This window comes from Sardina pilchardus, chromosome 13 (genome assembly GCF_963854185.1).
Source record: "Sardina pilchardus chromosome 13, fSarPil1.1, whole genome shotgun sequence".
NCBI classification, from domain to species: domain Eukaryota; kingdom Metazoa; phylum Chordata; class Actinopteri; order Clupeiformes; family Clupeidae; genus Sardina; species Sardina pilchardus.
The window spans coordinates 3,901,475-3,916,879 of NC_085006.1; the positions used below are offsets into that span (position 1 = coordinate 3,901,475).

The window sequence follows — 15,405 nt, forward strand, 5'->3', positions numbered from 1 at the left end:
AGAAGTGGACAGTGAATCTAACTAATGACCTCAACTTAAGTGACCTCAACTTCCGTGGCTTGTTGTGTGACTTTACCCCGTTCGTCTCTTAAACCATCATCCCTGCAGCTTTTAAATGAATATATGAATGAGGGAAACATATAGAAAGAATATATATAGGAAGAATATAATTGAAATGATTGTTGATCTCCACCCCCCCCCTCGACAGGAGAGTGCCACGGTAGGCAGCGGTAACTCCTCGTGTAAGGAGGCGCAGACCAAGCTGGAGGTGTGCCTCTACACGTTCCTCTGGAGCCAGGACATGGAGGCGGTGCTGGTGGCCATGTCCTGCTTCCGCCACCTGTGCGAGGAGGCCGACATCCGCTGTGGGGTGGACGAGGTGCCGGTGCAGACCATCCTGCCCAACTACCACACCTTCATGGAGTTCGCCTCGGTCAGCAACATGATGGCCACAGGTCTGTGGAAAAGAGAGAGCTCATTACTGTCCTTTTTCTCATATATGAAGCGCCCACTCTTATATTCACTGGTTCATTTCGACATTCATGTTAAGAAATGTCTCAAACGTGTGTGTGTGTGTGTGTGTGTGTGTGTGTGTGTGTGTGTGTGTGTGTGTGTCTGTATTTTGAATGTGTTCACAGGCCGTTCTGCCCTGCAGAAAAGAGTAATGGCTCTGCTCCGCAGAATAGAACATCCTACCGCTGGCAATACTGAGGTCAGTTCCCGTTTAACATGTTCTATTGCATGCCTGGTGTTTGTGCTGACACGTCTCCTTTTCTAATGTTCTATGCGAGTTTCACAGTTCTTTTCAATGTATCATTCGCTTTACAGGCCTGGGAAGATACTTATGCAAAATGGGATCAAGCAACAAAGCATATTCTCAATCATCCAAAAAACAAGGTGGAAGATGGACAGGTAGGGAGATCCAGTCTAAGAATGCTGTCCTGTTTGTATCCAACAGTCTGAATGAGCTATACTGAATAGGCCAAGAAGGAATCATTTGGAGAAGGCATGGCTGCTGAAAATAACAGTGACACCAGGGGGCAGTATTGTCTCTAATTGGAAAACCAGTCATGTACCCTCTGCTCTTCTCTCTCCAGGAGTGGATCAACATGACTGGATTCCTGTGTGCCTTGGGTGGGGTGTGCCTCCAGCGGCGCAACACGCCCGCCCCGGGCACCTACAGCCCCCCCATGGGCCCGCTGAGCGAGCGCAAGGGCTCCATGATCTCCATGGGCTCGTGCGAGGTGAGCAGCGAGTCGTCGCTGGGCCGCTTCCTGGACCGGCTGCTGTCGCTGATGGTGTGCAACCACGAGCGCGTGGGCCTGCAGATCCGCAACAACATCAAGGACCTGGTGGGGCTGGAGCTGAGCCCGGCGCTCTACCCCATGCTCTTCAACAAGCTCAAGAACAGCATCGGCAGGTTCTTCGAGATGCAGGGGCCGGTGGGTACCAGGAGCGTGATGGCTGCCTTTGAATTGAAGACATTGGAAATCCACAAAGATCAGTCATTTTGTTTGAAATCCGATTTCAATTCAATACATTGTGTATGTTAAGTTCCATCTCAAGATAAAAGATAAGAAAGCATCTTTTTTTTTTGTCTGCGCATTTGTAATGTTGTTACAAATGTCTAACCTCCTAGGTCCCTATTAATGACACCAACACTCAGTTTGTGGAGCAGACTATCGCCATCTTGAAGAACCTGCTGGACAGCCACACAGAGGGCAGCTCGGAGCACTTGGGCCTCGCCAGCATAGAGACCATGATGCTCAACTTGGTCAGGTGAGAGTGTGGGAGGGCTAAGACGAGACGAAAACCTTTTATCGTTATGCAATGCTGTGGTGGTAATTGTTTGGCACAGTACAGCAAGGTGGTAGCTCAGTCCAGTGAAATAGAGGAAAATAAAATGATTAGGTTTACATGTTGTATTTCTTAGACAAATGATAGCATTTCCTGTTTGACAAAGTTTATGAACTTGAAAGTTGAAGTTGAAAGTCTAGAGTGTCTCTTGTTCATAAGCCTTCCTATATGGCCAAGATGAGGTGACTGGTGTGTTCCTCAGGTATGTGCGGGTACTGGGGAATGTGGTGCATGCCATCCAGATCAAGACCAAGCTGTGCCAGCTGGTGGAGGTGATGATGGAGAGGAGGGACGACCTGTCCTTCTGCCAGGAGATGAAGTTCAGGTGAGCCCACTCGCTCCACGATCCAACACCTGCATGCTGTAATAAGCCCCAAATGTTGTCTTCAAGGCAGCGCTGCCTGGAAGGCGCTAGGGTTAGGCATGGGTTAAGGTTAAGGTTAGGATAAGGCTTAAGATTAGGTGCCTTGAATTCGGCGGTGACAGCGCTGCCTGGAAGACGACGTTGGGGGCTTAAAACACCATCGAGCTCGAAGTCATGGCTGCCGTTGTGTATTGTGCTCAAGTATTTCTACTACAGCAGAAATTCTCCTGAAGACACAGTGGCAACCACAGCCACAGTCACTTCACTTTTGTTGATTCCTCTCTCACATGAGCGTGTAACACGTGGGTGAGTGAGTGCTGTCTGTGCCAACAGGAACAAGATGGTGGAGTACCTGACGGACTGGGTGATGGGGACGTCCAATCAAGCCGCAGACGATGACATCAAGTGTTTGACACGGTACACTTTTATAAGCAAGAGACCCGAGGAGCTGATGTTTTGGGCGGGACCGGTTTGGGATCGGCAGACTGGGGAGGATCTGTGAGCGTTGTGTGTGCTTGTGTGTTTGGCAGGGACCTGGACCAGGCCAGCATGGAGGCGGTGGTGTCGCTGCTGGCAGGGCTACCGCTGCAGCCAGAGGAGGGCGACGGAGTGGAGCTGATGGAGGCCAAGTCCCAGCTCTTTCTCAAGTACGGCAAAAGCGCTCGTGTTCTCGCCCTCTCCTTCTCACCCCTCTCCTTCTCACCCCTCTCTTCATCTCCTCCGCCCTCTTTGTCTCATCAGCGCGCTCAGATGGGCTGCAGTCACAGGAAGGCCTGATCCAGATGTTGCACTGAGCGTTATTGGCCAATGTGCCCCTGGAACAGATATTGAACAGCAAATGCTCATTGTGCCAATGGAGGTGCAAGCATATAAGCACCTCCTTAGCATCATAAGAGAATACCCTCTCTGCACTAATACATTACTGTATAGCTCACAAGGATACTCTTCTACCAGAGAGGCTGTGATGATTTGGACTTGTTGGTCCCCTTGTGTGTTCAGTTGTTCTTTTATCAATGCTAATTAATGCAGTGCCTTGTTGTAGCACTTCTCTTCATCTGCGGTATGAGCCCAGATATTTTTTTATTCACAGACCATGCACATATGTGACCATTCACAGCGAAATCAGTCGTTTTGCGCGCAACGTTATTCCGAGAATATCAACAATAACAAACTTCCGGGTTAAAATGTTGAATTTCACATTTTCGCATAAATTGACTGTATACAGTCTACAGTTTCATATCGTGAACGCATTTCGCGGAAAAGCATACGTTTTGACTGTTAAACCAGGCGAAGATTCAACACATTTGCTGTCATCCCCGTTGTGCACGCGCCACTTAAAAAGGTGATTTCTCCTCTTCTGGCATATCGTGACAGGAGAACCATGTCAACTTTGGATGCGGTTATCTCAGCGATAGTTTGTGTAATACCCTCGATATACATATCGTTGGAAAGCTTAGTTTATGGCCGTTCACGTGAGCACAATAACTTAATTTAGGAAATTTTACCGAAACGACTGGTTCCGCTTTACAGGGTCACATATGTCCTTACGTTCTTTCTCTCTCTCCCTCCTTCCTCCCTGCTCTTCATTCTCTTTCTTATCTCCATCTCTCATTCTCATGGTCTCTCTCTCTCTCTTTCTCTCTCTGCACCTCCACTCACTTTATTCCTCCGTCTCTCCTCCATCTGTCCTTCAGATACTTCACTCTCTTCATGAACCTGTTGAACGACTGCAGTGAGGTGGAGGACGAGGGCCAGCAGGTGGCGGGGAGGAAGCGTGGCATGTCTCGCCGCCTGGCATCGCTGCGGCACTGCACCGTCCTGGCCATGTCCAATCTGCTCAATGCAAATGTGGACAGTGGTCTTATGCACTCCATCGGTAAGTTGACCTTCTGTAATGGACATTAATAAGACAACCAGAGCCTTTTGATGAGTTGGCAGAAGTGTTACGGTTTCAAAGCAAAATATGGTAACATTTAAGTTTAGGAAACACCTGTTGGCCATGAACACATAAGTCATATGTTTGTAATAGTGTTCAATAAGGTATGGACACATTTATTAGATCTTTAATCAACAGTTTCATCTAACTGAATAAGATATTTATTCTTGGTATATCCTTAATAACCAACTACATGGTATTGGTTTAAGGCTGTATGTATATAAGGATATACAGTTACCTCCAAAAGTATTTGAACACAGGCTAAAGTTGACTATAAAGAGGAATACAAAATCATCTTTTGGAAATTGTTCATAATGCCTTAAATAAAAGAATTAGGAAATATCCATCCTTTACGGACATCCAATTTCTATGTGAATGAATAATGTATCATAAATAAATAAATGTTTTTCCTTAAAATACGGGGGTCATAAGTATTGGACTATGTTTAATTCCCATAGAGGTAGGCAGATTATTTCATGCCAGTTATTTCATGGCCAGTTATTTCATAGGTTCAGGATACTTTGCATCCTGACAAAGTTCCCTTAGCCTTTGGAACTAAAAGAACCCCACATAATAACATACCTAGAGATTGGTATGGTGTTTTTTTCAGTTATCCTATTTGCTGGTTTGATTTGCATTGAGCTCAATGAGAAAGAAAGTGTTCAATAAAGACTTAAGAAATGTGCAATGATGCTTAATACTGATGTTGTTGGGCACTTATACACATATTAGTTATGCATTAATGCTATGTATTAATCCCTAAGCAATACATGTTGGCACAAATAGCAGTCTTCCACTTTACATGCGTGACATGTAAAGTGACATGTAAAGTTCCTAGTGTTTCAAATGAAGTATTCAAATCATGTATCGAATGCAGTGATCCCTAGAGTTAACTGTTTCTATTTTGGAACTCCATGCAAAATGTATCGGTAGGAGATGGTAAAAGTTGCAGATACTTCTGCAAATAAAGACTAAAAGTATATGTAGTGATTCAACTTCTTTACTCAAGTCAAAGTAACAAAGCACAGGTTCCGAAAAGCACTTAATGTAAAAAAGTAAAAAGTATCCTAGCCTTTTTGGAGGACCAGTTGTTTCTTTTAAAAGAAATATACTGAAGCCCACAATGATATTCCAATGTAGCAACTTATGGCAATTCATAAAAATAAGATTGAGTAAGCTTATTGCTTACTACCAAGCCAAAGATGAACTTGCAGACTAACAAACGTTCTGTTTGAGGTAAGCTCACTGGCAGAAAAGGCCAAGTAGAAAAACGTCTGAATATTTTCACACTCCCATTTTTTAATGAGGAAACGTACAGTAAACAAAGAATAGGATGTTTTGTCAATTGTCACCTGTGCAACTAAGATGATGATATGTCTGCGCAGCATGTGTATCAATATCTATGTATTAATTTATCTATAATGCGACAAATGGCTGTCTGCCTCTGTCTGTCTGTCTGTCCGTCTGTTCGTCTGTTTCATTCGTTTGTTCATTTGACCAACTTCACACTTGGCAGGTGGATTGAAATACGCTGAAGCACTATGTAGACACTCGTAAATATGGAATGCTGTTGGTATTATCGTTTGTCTATTTAGTTTCACATTTTCAGAGAATTCTCTGCGTAGACTCTAGCAGAGAGAGAGATAGACAGAGAGAGGTTTATATGGCCACAGCACTAGTAACAGAAATAGCAGGGACAACATTTTACTGTAGCTGTTGACCTGTGCTTACATTGTGCAAGGTCAGCAAATTCTCATAGGGGGGGGGGATAAAATGTGTTCAATGAATAATTCTCTCTTATTTACTAATACTCAGAGAAGGAGTAAAGAGTCACTGGTTTAATGATAATGATATCATTATTTTATTGAAATATAATGCAAAAATAGTGTGTCCAAACTAGACTTTTGTCACGAAGCCCATCTGTATGGCTAAGTCCCAGATGCCAGGAATGGCATCAAGTTTTTCAACGGCATCATCAGGAAGAACAATGCCTGTATCCTCATCCATCCACGTCTTCTGTGGAGCCTCATTCTCGCCATGGATGCTTCCTGTCTGTCCCTGGAGCTCTGTAGCGCCCAATGACCCCTTCAGAGTTGGGATGTGCTGCTCCAGAGTTGGGATGTGCTGCTCCATAGTTGGGATGTGCTGCTCCATAGTTGGGATGTGCTGCTCCATCGTTGGGATGTGCTGCTCCATCGTTGGGATGTGCTGCGCCATAGTTGGGATGTGCTGCTCCATAGTTGAGATGTGCTGCGCCATAATTGGGATGTGCTGCTCCATAGTTGGGATGTGCTGCGCCATACTTGGGATGTGCGCCATCGTTGGGATGTGCTGAGCCATAGTTGGGATGTGCGCCATCGTTGGGATGTGCTGCTCCATCGTTGGGATGTGCTGCGCCATCGTTGGGATGTGCTGCGCCATCGTTGGGATGTGCGCCATCGTTGGGATGTGCTGCTCCATCGTTGGGATGTGTGCCATCGTTGGGATGTGCTGCTCCATCGTTGGGATGTGCTGCTCCATCTTTGGGATAAGCTCAGCCTTGCGCTTGAGCTCCCTGTAGTAGTTGGCCATGTCCCGGTGGTACGCCATCATTTTCAGATGGTTCTCTCTGTTGTAATAGTTTTTAGATCTCTTGGAGAGAGTCGGGATTTTACCACCGTCCCCAGTGGGGAGGCTAGCCGGAGCTCCAGAGGTGTGCGGCGGTTGGTTGACCCTAGGAGGAATGACTCCTTCCTGGGACACACGGCCAGGCACCTGGGCTGCCTGTTGACCATGAAGGACCTCAGCAGGCAGAGTGAAGTTCCCCACAAATCTAAGGGGTCCAGCCTCCTTCAGCAAAGCAGTTGTGTCATCAGATTTGGTGTTGAGGTTCATCACATCAGCAGATGATCTAGTGTGTGAGCTTATTGTGCCCACATGGGTCAAATCACTAGTCTCCCTCGGATGAACCGCAGTGGCACACGGCAGCCTCTGACCTTGTGTTGCCATGCGCGCGTCAACAACTGAAAAGAGACATGCATATTAGTTACTCTGATGGATAGTTATTCATATCAGCCACATATAAAGCACATGGACTTTCTTACTTGTAGCTGGCTGGGCATGGTTCATGTTCCCACGGTCACCGGTATGGGACCAAGTGGGATCGAGCGGTGCATTCTGGGTGGATGAAACACCATGGATGACTCCACTCCCAGAGATGGTGGCCTGTCTTGAGTTCAGCTGGGCAATGTACTGCTCCTGGGTGATGTTTGTAGCCTGAGAGAAGTTCCCAAATGTCCGGCTCTCCTCCGTCCTCACTGGAGCCACTGCTGCAGGCCTGGTGGGAGCCACCTGGCTACTCCTGCCACTGGTGGGTGGAGGAAGGTTAAAGGTGCCCACATAAGTGAGAGTCTCCATTCTCTCTGGAGGTGCTGTGGTTGGCAGCCTGACCATACCACTATACCCCTCCTGGGCAGCACGCCGGTCTCCAGACTCTCTCCCATACATACCTAGATATATGAAAAATATCAATCATGATGGAACTATAGCGACTAATGTGATTATTCAGAGCTGTACAAGTGAAAGATTGTGTCCTTACTTGCAGATAACGGTGTAGACCGGACATATTGGTATTGGTGCTGAGGTGGAGTTGGCGCCACGTTTCTGTTTTCCGCAGGAGCATTGAGCCAGAGCAGGTTCCTCTGAGATGGAGGCTGATGTTGAGCACCAGCCCAGGAGCCTGATGGGTTGAATGCTCCTGGGTAGTACGCCATGGAAAAGTTTAAAATCGCTTTGAAATCACAGAGGTAAATCCCAAGTGACTTGCCCTCAGCTTGTTCATTATAAGAAGTGGCACAAGAAGGTCCTCCAAATTCTACTTTGACGAACATTCTACCTGCCAACATTCTAAGGCTGAACACTCTAATGGTTGCTTAGCGATGTCATTATAATGTCATAATGTCATCAAATAGAATGCTCCTAGGATGTACAGCCCAAAACAGCTGAACAAATTCATTAATTTATTCATTCATTCATTCATTCATTCATTCAACCTTTATTTATTCTCGGAGAGTCATTGAGGGTAGCCCTCATTTTCAATGAAGCCGAAATTTCAGAAACAATGAAGGAACAAGACATGTTAAAACAAAATAATAATATAACATGCATTACATTATAGAGGATAATACATAAAATATTATTAATAAAATAATAAAATAATAATAATAATAGTAATAATAATAATAATAATAGTAATAGTGATAATAATAATAATAATAATAATAATAATAATAATAATAATAATTGACATAGGAAGGTTTGTGGTTACAGATCTGAATTGATTATGGGAAAGTATAGAATTCATTTTTATATTACACTGAAGATTATTCCAGAAAGCAGGGGCACCATAACAAAAGGCCGACTTTCCCAACTGGTCTGGTCTGATCGGGACCAGAATTCCACATAAGTCTGAAATGTAACCTGATAATTTCCCAACAATAACTTTTGTAAATAAACAGATGCCAATTTTATTTATTAATTTTGTTATTTGTTCATTTTTGTTTGGTGTCTGTCTTTGTATGTCTTAGTGTCACAGGTACGCTGGTGATTACGCTGCTCCGTCCGGCATTATTTGTTTTGTGTAGCGACTCGTTATTTTTAAAATTTGTTTGTTTGTCTTGGTGTCACGGGCACGCTGGCGACTACGCCGCTCCGTCTAGCCTCTTTTTTTTTTTTTTAAAGTGCTATACAAATAAATAGACATTGACAATCATTTTGTCTCCTCTCTGTCAAAGATGACCACCCCACCTTACCATAAAGGACACAATGATGATTCATAAATGAATGACCTGTTTTTTCTTCTTTCTATAAACATTGAGTTCATACACGCAGGCAAGTTCCAGTTCTCTTCATTTTGAAAGCATCACCTCTCCTCACAACACTTGTCTCCACTAGGCCTGGGCTACCATAAGGACTTACAGACACGTGCCACCTTCATGGAGGTCCTGACCAAGATCCTGCAGCAGGGCACGGAGTTTGACACTCTGGCGGAGACCGTTCTGGCTGACCGCTTTGAGCGGCTAGTGGAGCTCGTCACCATGATGGGGGACCAAGGGGAGCTGCCCATCGCCATGGCACTGGCCAATGTGGTACCCTGCTCTCAGTGGGTGCGTAAAAGCCACCTCACTCTTTAAGTGATGTTCACAAATGACTGTTTTGTTCACAATGAATATAGGGATTGGGAAAATGTGTGAATGTACAGTTTCTTGCAAATTTTTTTATGACTCTCAGGGAGTTAAATAATTGTTGAAGCTATAGTGTACGTGCACTATGGATAATGTTTTTTGGTGTGTGATGTGATGGCTACAGCACTAGCGTAATGGAGAGATTGTTGACTGGATGTCTCCTCACAGGATGAGTTGGCTCGGGTGCTGGTGACATTATTCGACTCGAGGCATCTGCTGTACCAGCTGCTGTGGAACATGTTCTCTAAAGAAGTGGAGCTGGCCGACTCCATGCAGACACTCTTCAGGGGCAACAGCCTGGCCAGTAAAATCATGACCTTCTGTTTTAAGGTAAGGAGAATTTTTACATTTGTTATATTTAATGGAGCAAGCTTGGTGTGCTTTTGACAGATCCAGAGTCATCAATCCTCAGTTCTTGAGCCATCTCTCCATCCAGACGCCAGACATCTAGCATAGAATGACCGCTCTCAGCTCAGCAGCATCTTGGGGAACTTGTGGCAGTGACGGGTCTCCCATAGAGTAGACCTACAGTACAGCAGTCCTGAGCGATCTCTCTGGCCAGACAACAGAAGTGGAGCTAGTGCATGATGCCCCCCCCTCCTGTTGTCCATACCTATGCTTTTCTCAGGGTCACACCACTCTGAAGTGCCCTGCCACACAGTCCAGCAAGCCCTCTGATCTACTCTGCTTGAATTGCTGTGTGTTTTTGTTTTGTTCATGCAACTGACCTCCCTGGCATTCTGCCCTACCTGTAGGTGTATGGGGCAGCATATCTACAGAAACTTCTGGAGCCTCTTCTCAGAGGGGTGATCACTACACCAGAGTGGCAGCAGATTAGCTTTGAAGTGGACCCCACCAGGTAGGCCTCCCCTCAGAGTCACCTGCTGTGTAACATGCTGTTTGGCAGGAAGTGTGAAAGCTGATGCTGAAGGCTCAAATCTGATGTCTTTGACTGCTCTTTTTGGAACAGCTGGGTCATAAATTCCATCTCTGACATTGTTCTCTCGGGGGGAATATTGTTCTATTTTCTATTTATAGCATCTGTGTGATGGAATATGTTGGACAGCATGTGACCACCTGAATGAAACCCAGTTTTCATGCTTTTGGGAGACTGAGACATCACAGTGTACTAGTGATCAGATGTTATTTTTTTATTTTAAAGACTTAGGCAGGGATCACATTAGCCAGCGGCAAGTGGCAGGTTTCCTATTGTTCTCTATAGCAGACCGGCGACACCGCTGGCGTAATGCTAGTGTTGAGCAAATTGGGCATTGAACTTGGTTCAACTTTCAAGCGCAACGCTCGGCTCATCAATGTCAGTTTTAGAATGTTCAGGTATTTTGACCAATCAGATTCGTCTAAGAACGTAACACAAAGGTTGTCTAGTTACAGTAACAATGTTGACCACAGCGTAATTTACAAACGAGATGGAATGTTTTGGATTATTATTCTGGTCTGATCGTTGCGTTATGCTTGCCGCTGCCGCTTGCCGCTGGCTAATGTGATCCCCGCCTTAAAATCTACCTTTACAAGGCTAATGCTACAAATGACACTGATTGCAATAATTAAACAGAGAAGCAGGCTCTGTCCTATGCCTACAAATCATGCGTTTTTGCACTTAACCCAGAATTTCAGGTTGAATCTGAATGTATCTAAATTGTATACTGCCTCTTGCTAACCAGTTAGTGTGATCCAGAGGTGGCATAATTAACATCAAGCACATCAGTGTCTACATATTTCAACTACTGCACAGTATTGCATGCAAGGCCACGTATTGCATGATTGTAGTGTATTTAGCAGGAGCGTCAGTCAGTTGAAAGTAGATGTTACTGATTCTCGCATTACATGTGTGTTCTAGACTAGAACCAATGGAGAACCTAGAGGAGAACCAGAAGAACCTGCTGCAGATCACAGACCGCTTCTTCCTAGCCATCATCAACTCCTCCAGCGAGTTTCCTCCCCAGCTGCGCAGTGTCTGCCACTGCCTCTATCAGGTACTGCCAGCACGACGGACTCATGCCACCCTCCACTCTAGACAGGCGCTTGAGCCTCACCACTACATGGCATCCTCTCATTGCGCCCGTGTGGGTGGGGGTGGGGTGCTGATGACGGGCACCGTGCCTTTAGAGGAGTCTTTCTTGTGTAACGTGTGCCACTGCTTCAGCTGAGTAGGCCCGAGTACATGCTGCCCTCCCCCACCGCACGCTCACCCTCACCCTCACCGACACCTTGAGCCAGCCGCGCTGCTTACTGGAGATTTACATTCACTGAGGAAACACACATGCTGCTTTCTGCTCACTGCATTTTTTTCATCCTTATTTCAAGTGTACACACACACACACACACACACACACACACACACACACACACACACACACACACACACACACACACACACACACACACACACACACACACACACACACACACACACACATACACACACATACATACACACATACATACACACATACACACACATACACACATACACACATACACACACACACACACACACACACATACACACATACACACACACACACACACACACACACACACACACACAGACTGGTTACTACTATGTTCCAATTTAGCTTTCGACTCATCCTTCATACCAAACTGGCTCAAAGGCTGGAATAGTTGTATTAAGCTGATCACTTATTTGTTTGTTTGCCTTCATTTCTTTTGATCTGAATGCTTTTATGCCTTGTAGAACAGTCTCTTGTTTTGTTGCTTCTTTCATCCACTCCACACGGTCCTTCGGATTTGACTTGTGACTTTTGTTGTAAAGCTGCTGGGCAAATGAGTGAGTGTGTGATGGGAATGTTGCTGTGTGTCATAGTGTGTCCTGTAATATGTTGGCTGCTTGTGTTTGTTTGTTTGTGTCCATGTATGGAAAATTTGATGACGCATCACACTCAGGAAAAGTCTCAGCTTATATTTAGAAATGTGTCGTGGGTTGGTTGTCTTATCATGCAGAACGTTTAGCTTACTTCAACCAACCATCCCACACATTCCCCTCTTTTCCATGAAATGGGTCCCAGAGAAGGCAATTCTTCAAAGACAAAATAGATGCATATTATTCAAATAATGGGTTCGGCCTTCTGTAGTTTCACGGTGTATGCGTGCCTGGTTTTGGCTTTAGATTTGTACAAAGGCGTCTGTGTGCAGATGCGTGCGATGTGACATTCAGACAGCAGGCTGCATTCTAGCCAGGCATGAGGCAGGAGGAACTCTGCACTGGCTTCCTGCCCAACACATTTGCATGGCAAATTTTTGGATGTCCCATTTTTTTGATGTCCCAACTTTTTTCGTGGTTTCTGGTTTCTGTTTAATCTCTTTCTTGCTCTCTTGCTGTACTCAGCAAATCAATCGAAACTAAACTAGAAAAGCACTCTGAAAGTGCAGACCTCCGCCAAGCGAAAACATACAGTAACCGCCTCCTGGATCCAGACGGTGATCCAGATCACTCCCAAAATGTAATTGTTTCTTCCTTGGGTCACCTCAGACCTATCCTGAAAATGTCATAGTCAATTCAGACAAACAAACAGACAGACAAACAAACAAACAAACAGACAAACAAACAAACCCCGATGAAACATAACCTCCTTGGCGGAGACTAAGATCTCCCTTTTAAAATGAGGCACTGTTCAGACACTCTCATCCTAATTCTATGCTCACATGCTTATAAACCACATTCGGTGGTTCACATTCAGTGCTGTTCTCACTTTTACACAGATAAAGGTGTGGTAAGGTTGAGCTTCCATACAAGTACAAGAGGTCAAACTAATGCATAGAACAAGCAAAGAAAGAGAATATTAGAGTCATTAATGCATATTTGTATTTTAGAGGTATTTTAAACGAATTGGTCTACTTGGCCTCCATGGTACATCATAGGGTTATGGCTTCTTTCCTTTATTAATCACCAGCCTTTTCTTTCACTCACTCTAACCCCCCTCAGATTTGTCTTTTCTAACCCCCCCCCCCCCCCTAAAAAGTGTCACAGCTAAATGGTCTCCAGCTCTACTGACACTCAAGCACAGTCACTCTATTGTGTCATCTTCACGTCAGGTGAATACCTTTTAACCATCTGCATCGCTTTAGTGTCCGTCCTCATCTGGGACTTGACAAGGGTGCACATCATAGATTATGGGATTAGAGAGAGGTATTTGTTCCGAGGTGGCACAATGACCAGGCTCAAGGACACACACCTCGGCCTGTTGTTAGCCACATTAAGGAATGGAGATTGAGTCGCCTCTTTGAGGCCTTTGGTCTTTGTCAGTCCTATCGTCATTGTGTTGCTGGAGGATCATATGAAAAGGCCACTAATTAGAATGAACGAATGGCAAACCACTACCACAGTCTGACTAGTTTGTTAGTGTGTGTGTACAGTATGTGTGTATGTACGTATGTATGTGTGTGCGTGTGTGCACGTATATGCGTGTTTGTTTGTGAGTTTGTGTCCTGCAGGACGTAGAGTTTTGCTTCTCTTCCATTGTCAGCATGTGTTAGTGAGTTTGCAATGCAGGCGTGTATGTGGTCTATGCAGGTGTGTGTGTGCGTGTGTGTGTGCGCGTGCGTGTGTGTGTGTGTCTCCTTTGTGAAGCCGGTGCTGTGACCTGTTTGTGCTCATCTCTATTCTGTAGGCTACTTGCCACTCTCTACTGAATAAAGCCAGAGTTAAAGAGAAAAAGGAAAACAAAAAATCAGTAAGTTTGTGAGAACCTTTTCTTGCCACTTTCCTTTTTTTTTAAGTTCCGTGAAGCAAAAAAAGCAAGTCTTTTTTGCATTTTGTTCCCCCTGGGGGAAAAAAAAACAAGAAATTCTCTCTTGGTTTGGTGGAGTGCTGTTGTTTTATGCTGTTCTCGCAGAAATGCATCCATGCCCCAAAAGTCTGTGTACAATGTCCTGGGGATTCATTGTACTAACTCCAAGCTTCCCAGCTCCATATTTTTTATTCCATTTCTCACTTAACACTCTAACCAAAGGAAATCAGTGCTGTCGGGTGCTCTGGTCTTCCTGGGCTACTTCATGTCCATCTCTGCTCCTGTCTGGACAACGGGGGTGACCGTCCTGGCAGATTCTCAAGTGTTGATTTTACGCTAGGTCCTCTTTTTTTGTTACCTTACAGGCCAGGATGCACCAATGTAACCCTTTTGCAGTAGTGCAAGTACATGAAGCTATGATGCCGAGATAGAGCATCTCAAATGCAGAGTCAACCTCCATGTAGATCGGAGAGGAGTTTGGCTCACCTATCCATGCTTCCTGATATTTAAAGCACTGCTATACATATTTGCAGATTTGCTTGCAGATTTGCAAATGTTGTGTCCTTATAACCTAAACATTGAGTGCTCATAGGCTGCCCATAAAATGTGTTATTAAAATTCACATTTCTATTTGGCACTAAACTGCTATATTGGTGCATCCTCGTGGACTGTTTGATGGTGTTTGTAAAGACAGCAGGCAGTGGTAAGGGTGGCTAGTTGGGTTAGGATGCATGTGCTCTCTGGGGTGTGTCTTGCCTCCCACAAACATACTAGCTTGCCGCTTGCCCATGGCATTGTGCTCCGTGAGAGTACTCAAAACGTGTGTTTGTCATAACCAGCTCACAGCGATCACCATGATTGTGCTTGTATGTATATCCTACAGTATTCTGAAGTAGCTGTTTGGGGTTTCTCACTGAAGTGAGGCAAAGAACATACTGATACTAGTTATCTGTGAATTGTCCAGCATTGTACTGGAGTCACTCAGAATACTGTCTTGTATTTAATATTGTGGTTTATTTGTGTTTGGTGAGTGTGGAGTGGATGAGTTTGCGTCTGCATGCGGGCACTGGACAGGGGTTCTGCACATCTCTAACCCCTTCATTACCAACTCATCACTCCTTTTTGCAAAAGTTCTCTTTCTCTCTCATAATCTCTCTCTCTTTCTTTCTCTCTCTCATAATCTCTTTCTTTCTTTCTTTCTTTCTCACATTGTCATTCTGTTCAATAATAATGATTTACCTGTAAATGTGTTCCATA

At 44.8% G+C, this 15,405-nt stretch overlaps 1 protein-coding gene across 2 annotated transcripts in view; it reads left to right on the top strand.

The window, feature by feature from the left end:
• The window catches only part of nf1a (neurofibromin 1a), an 88,177-nt gene that overhangs the window by 17,480 nt on the left and 55,292 nt on the right, over positions 1 to 15,405 (top strand). Inside the window, exons 17-29 of one of the 2 annotated variants that reach the window (XM_062552168.1) lie at positions 209 to 455; positions 639 to 712; positions 829 to 912; positions 1,098 to 1,544; positions 1,640 to 1,779; positions 2,060 to 2,182; positions 2,555 to 2,638; positions 2,752 to 2,868; positions 3,916 to 4,097; positions 9,090 to 9,301; positions 9,548 to 9,709; positions 10,135 to 10,238; positions 11,238 to 11,373. In XM_062552168.1, the coding sequence (XP_062408152.1) occupies positions 209 to 455; positions 639 to 712; positions 829 to 912; positions 1,098 to 1,544; positions 1,640 to 1,779; positions 2,060 to 2,182; positions 2,555 to 2,638; positions 2,752 to 2,868; positions 3,916 to 4,097; positions 9,090 to 9,301; positions 9,548 to 9,709; positions 10,135 to 10,238; positions 11,238 to 11,373 (2,112 nt within the window). The remainder of the gene's footprint in view (positions 1 to 208; positions 456 to 638; positions 713 to 828; positions 913 to 1,097; positions 1,545 to 1,639; positions 1,780 to 2,059; positions 2,183 to 2,554; positions 2,639 to 2,751; positions 2,869 to 3,915; positions 4,098 to 9,089; positions 9,302 to 9,547; positions 9,710 to 10,134; positions 10,239 to 11,237; positions 11,374 to 15,405) is intronic. The other variant, XM_062552169.1, reaches the window with a different exon arrangement.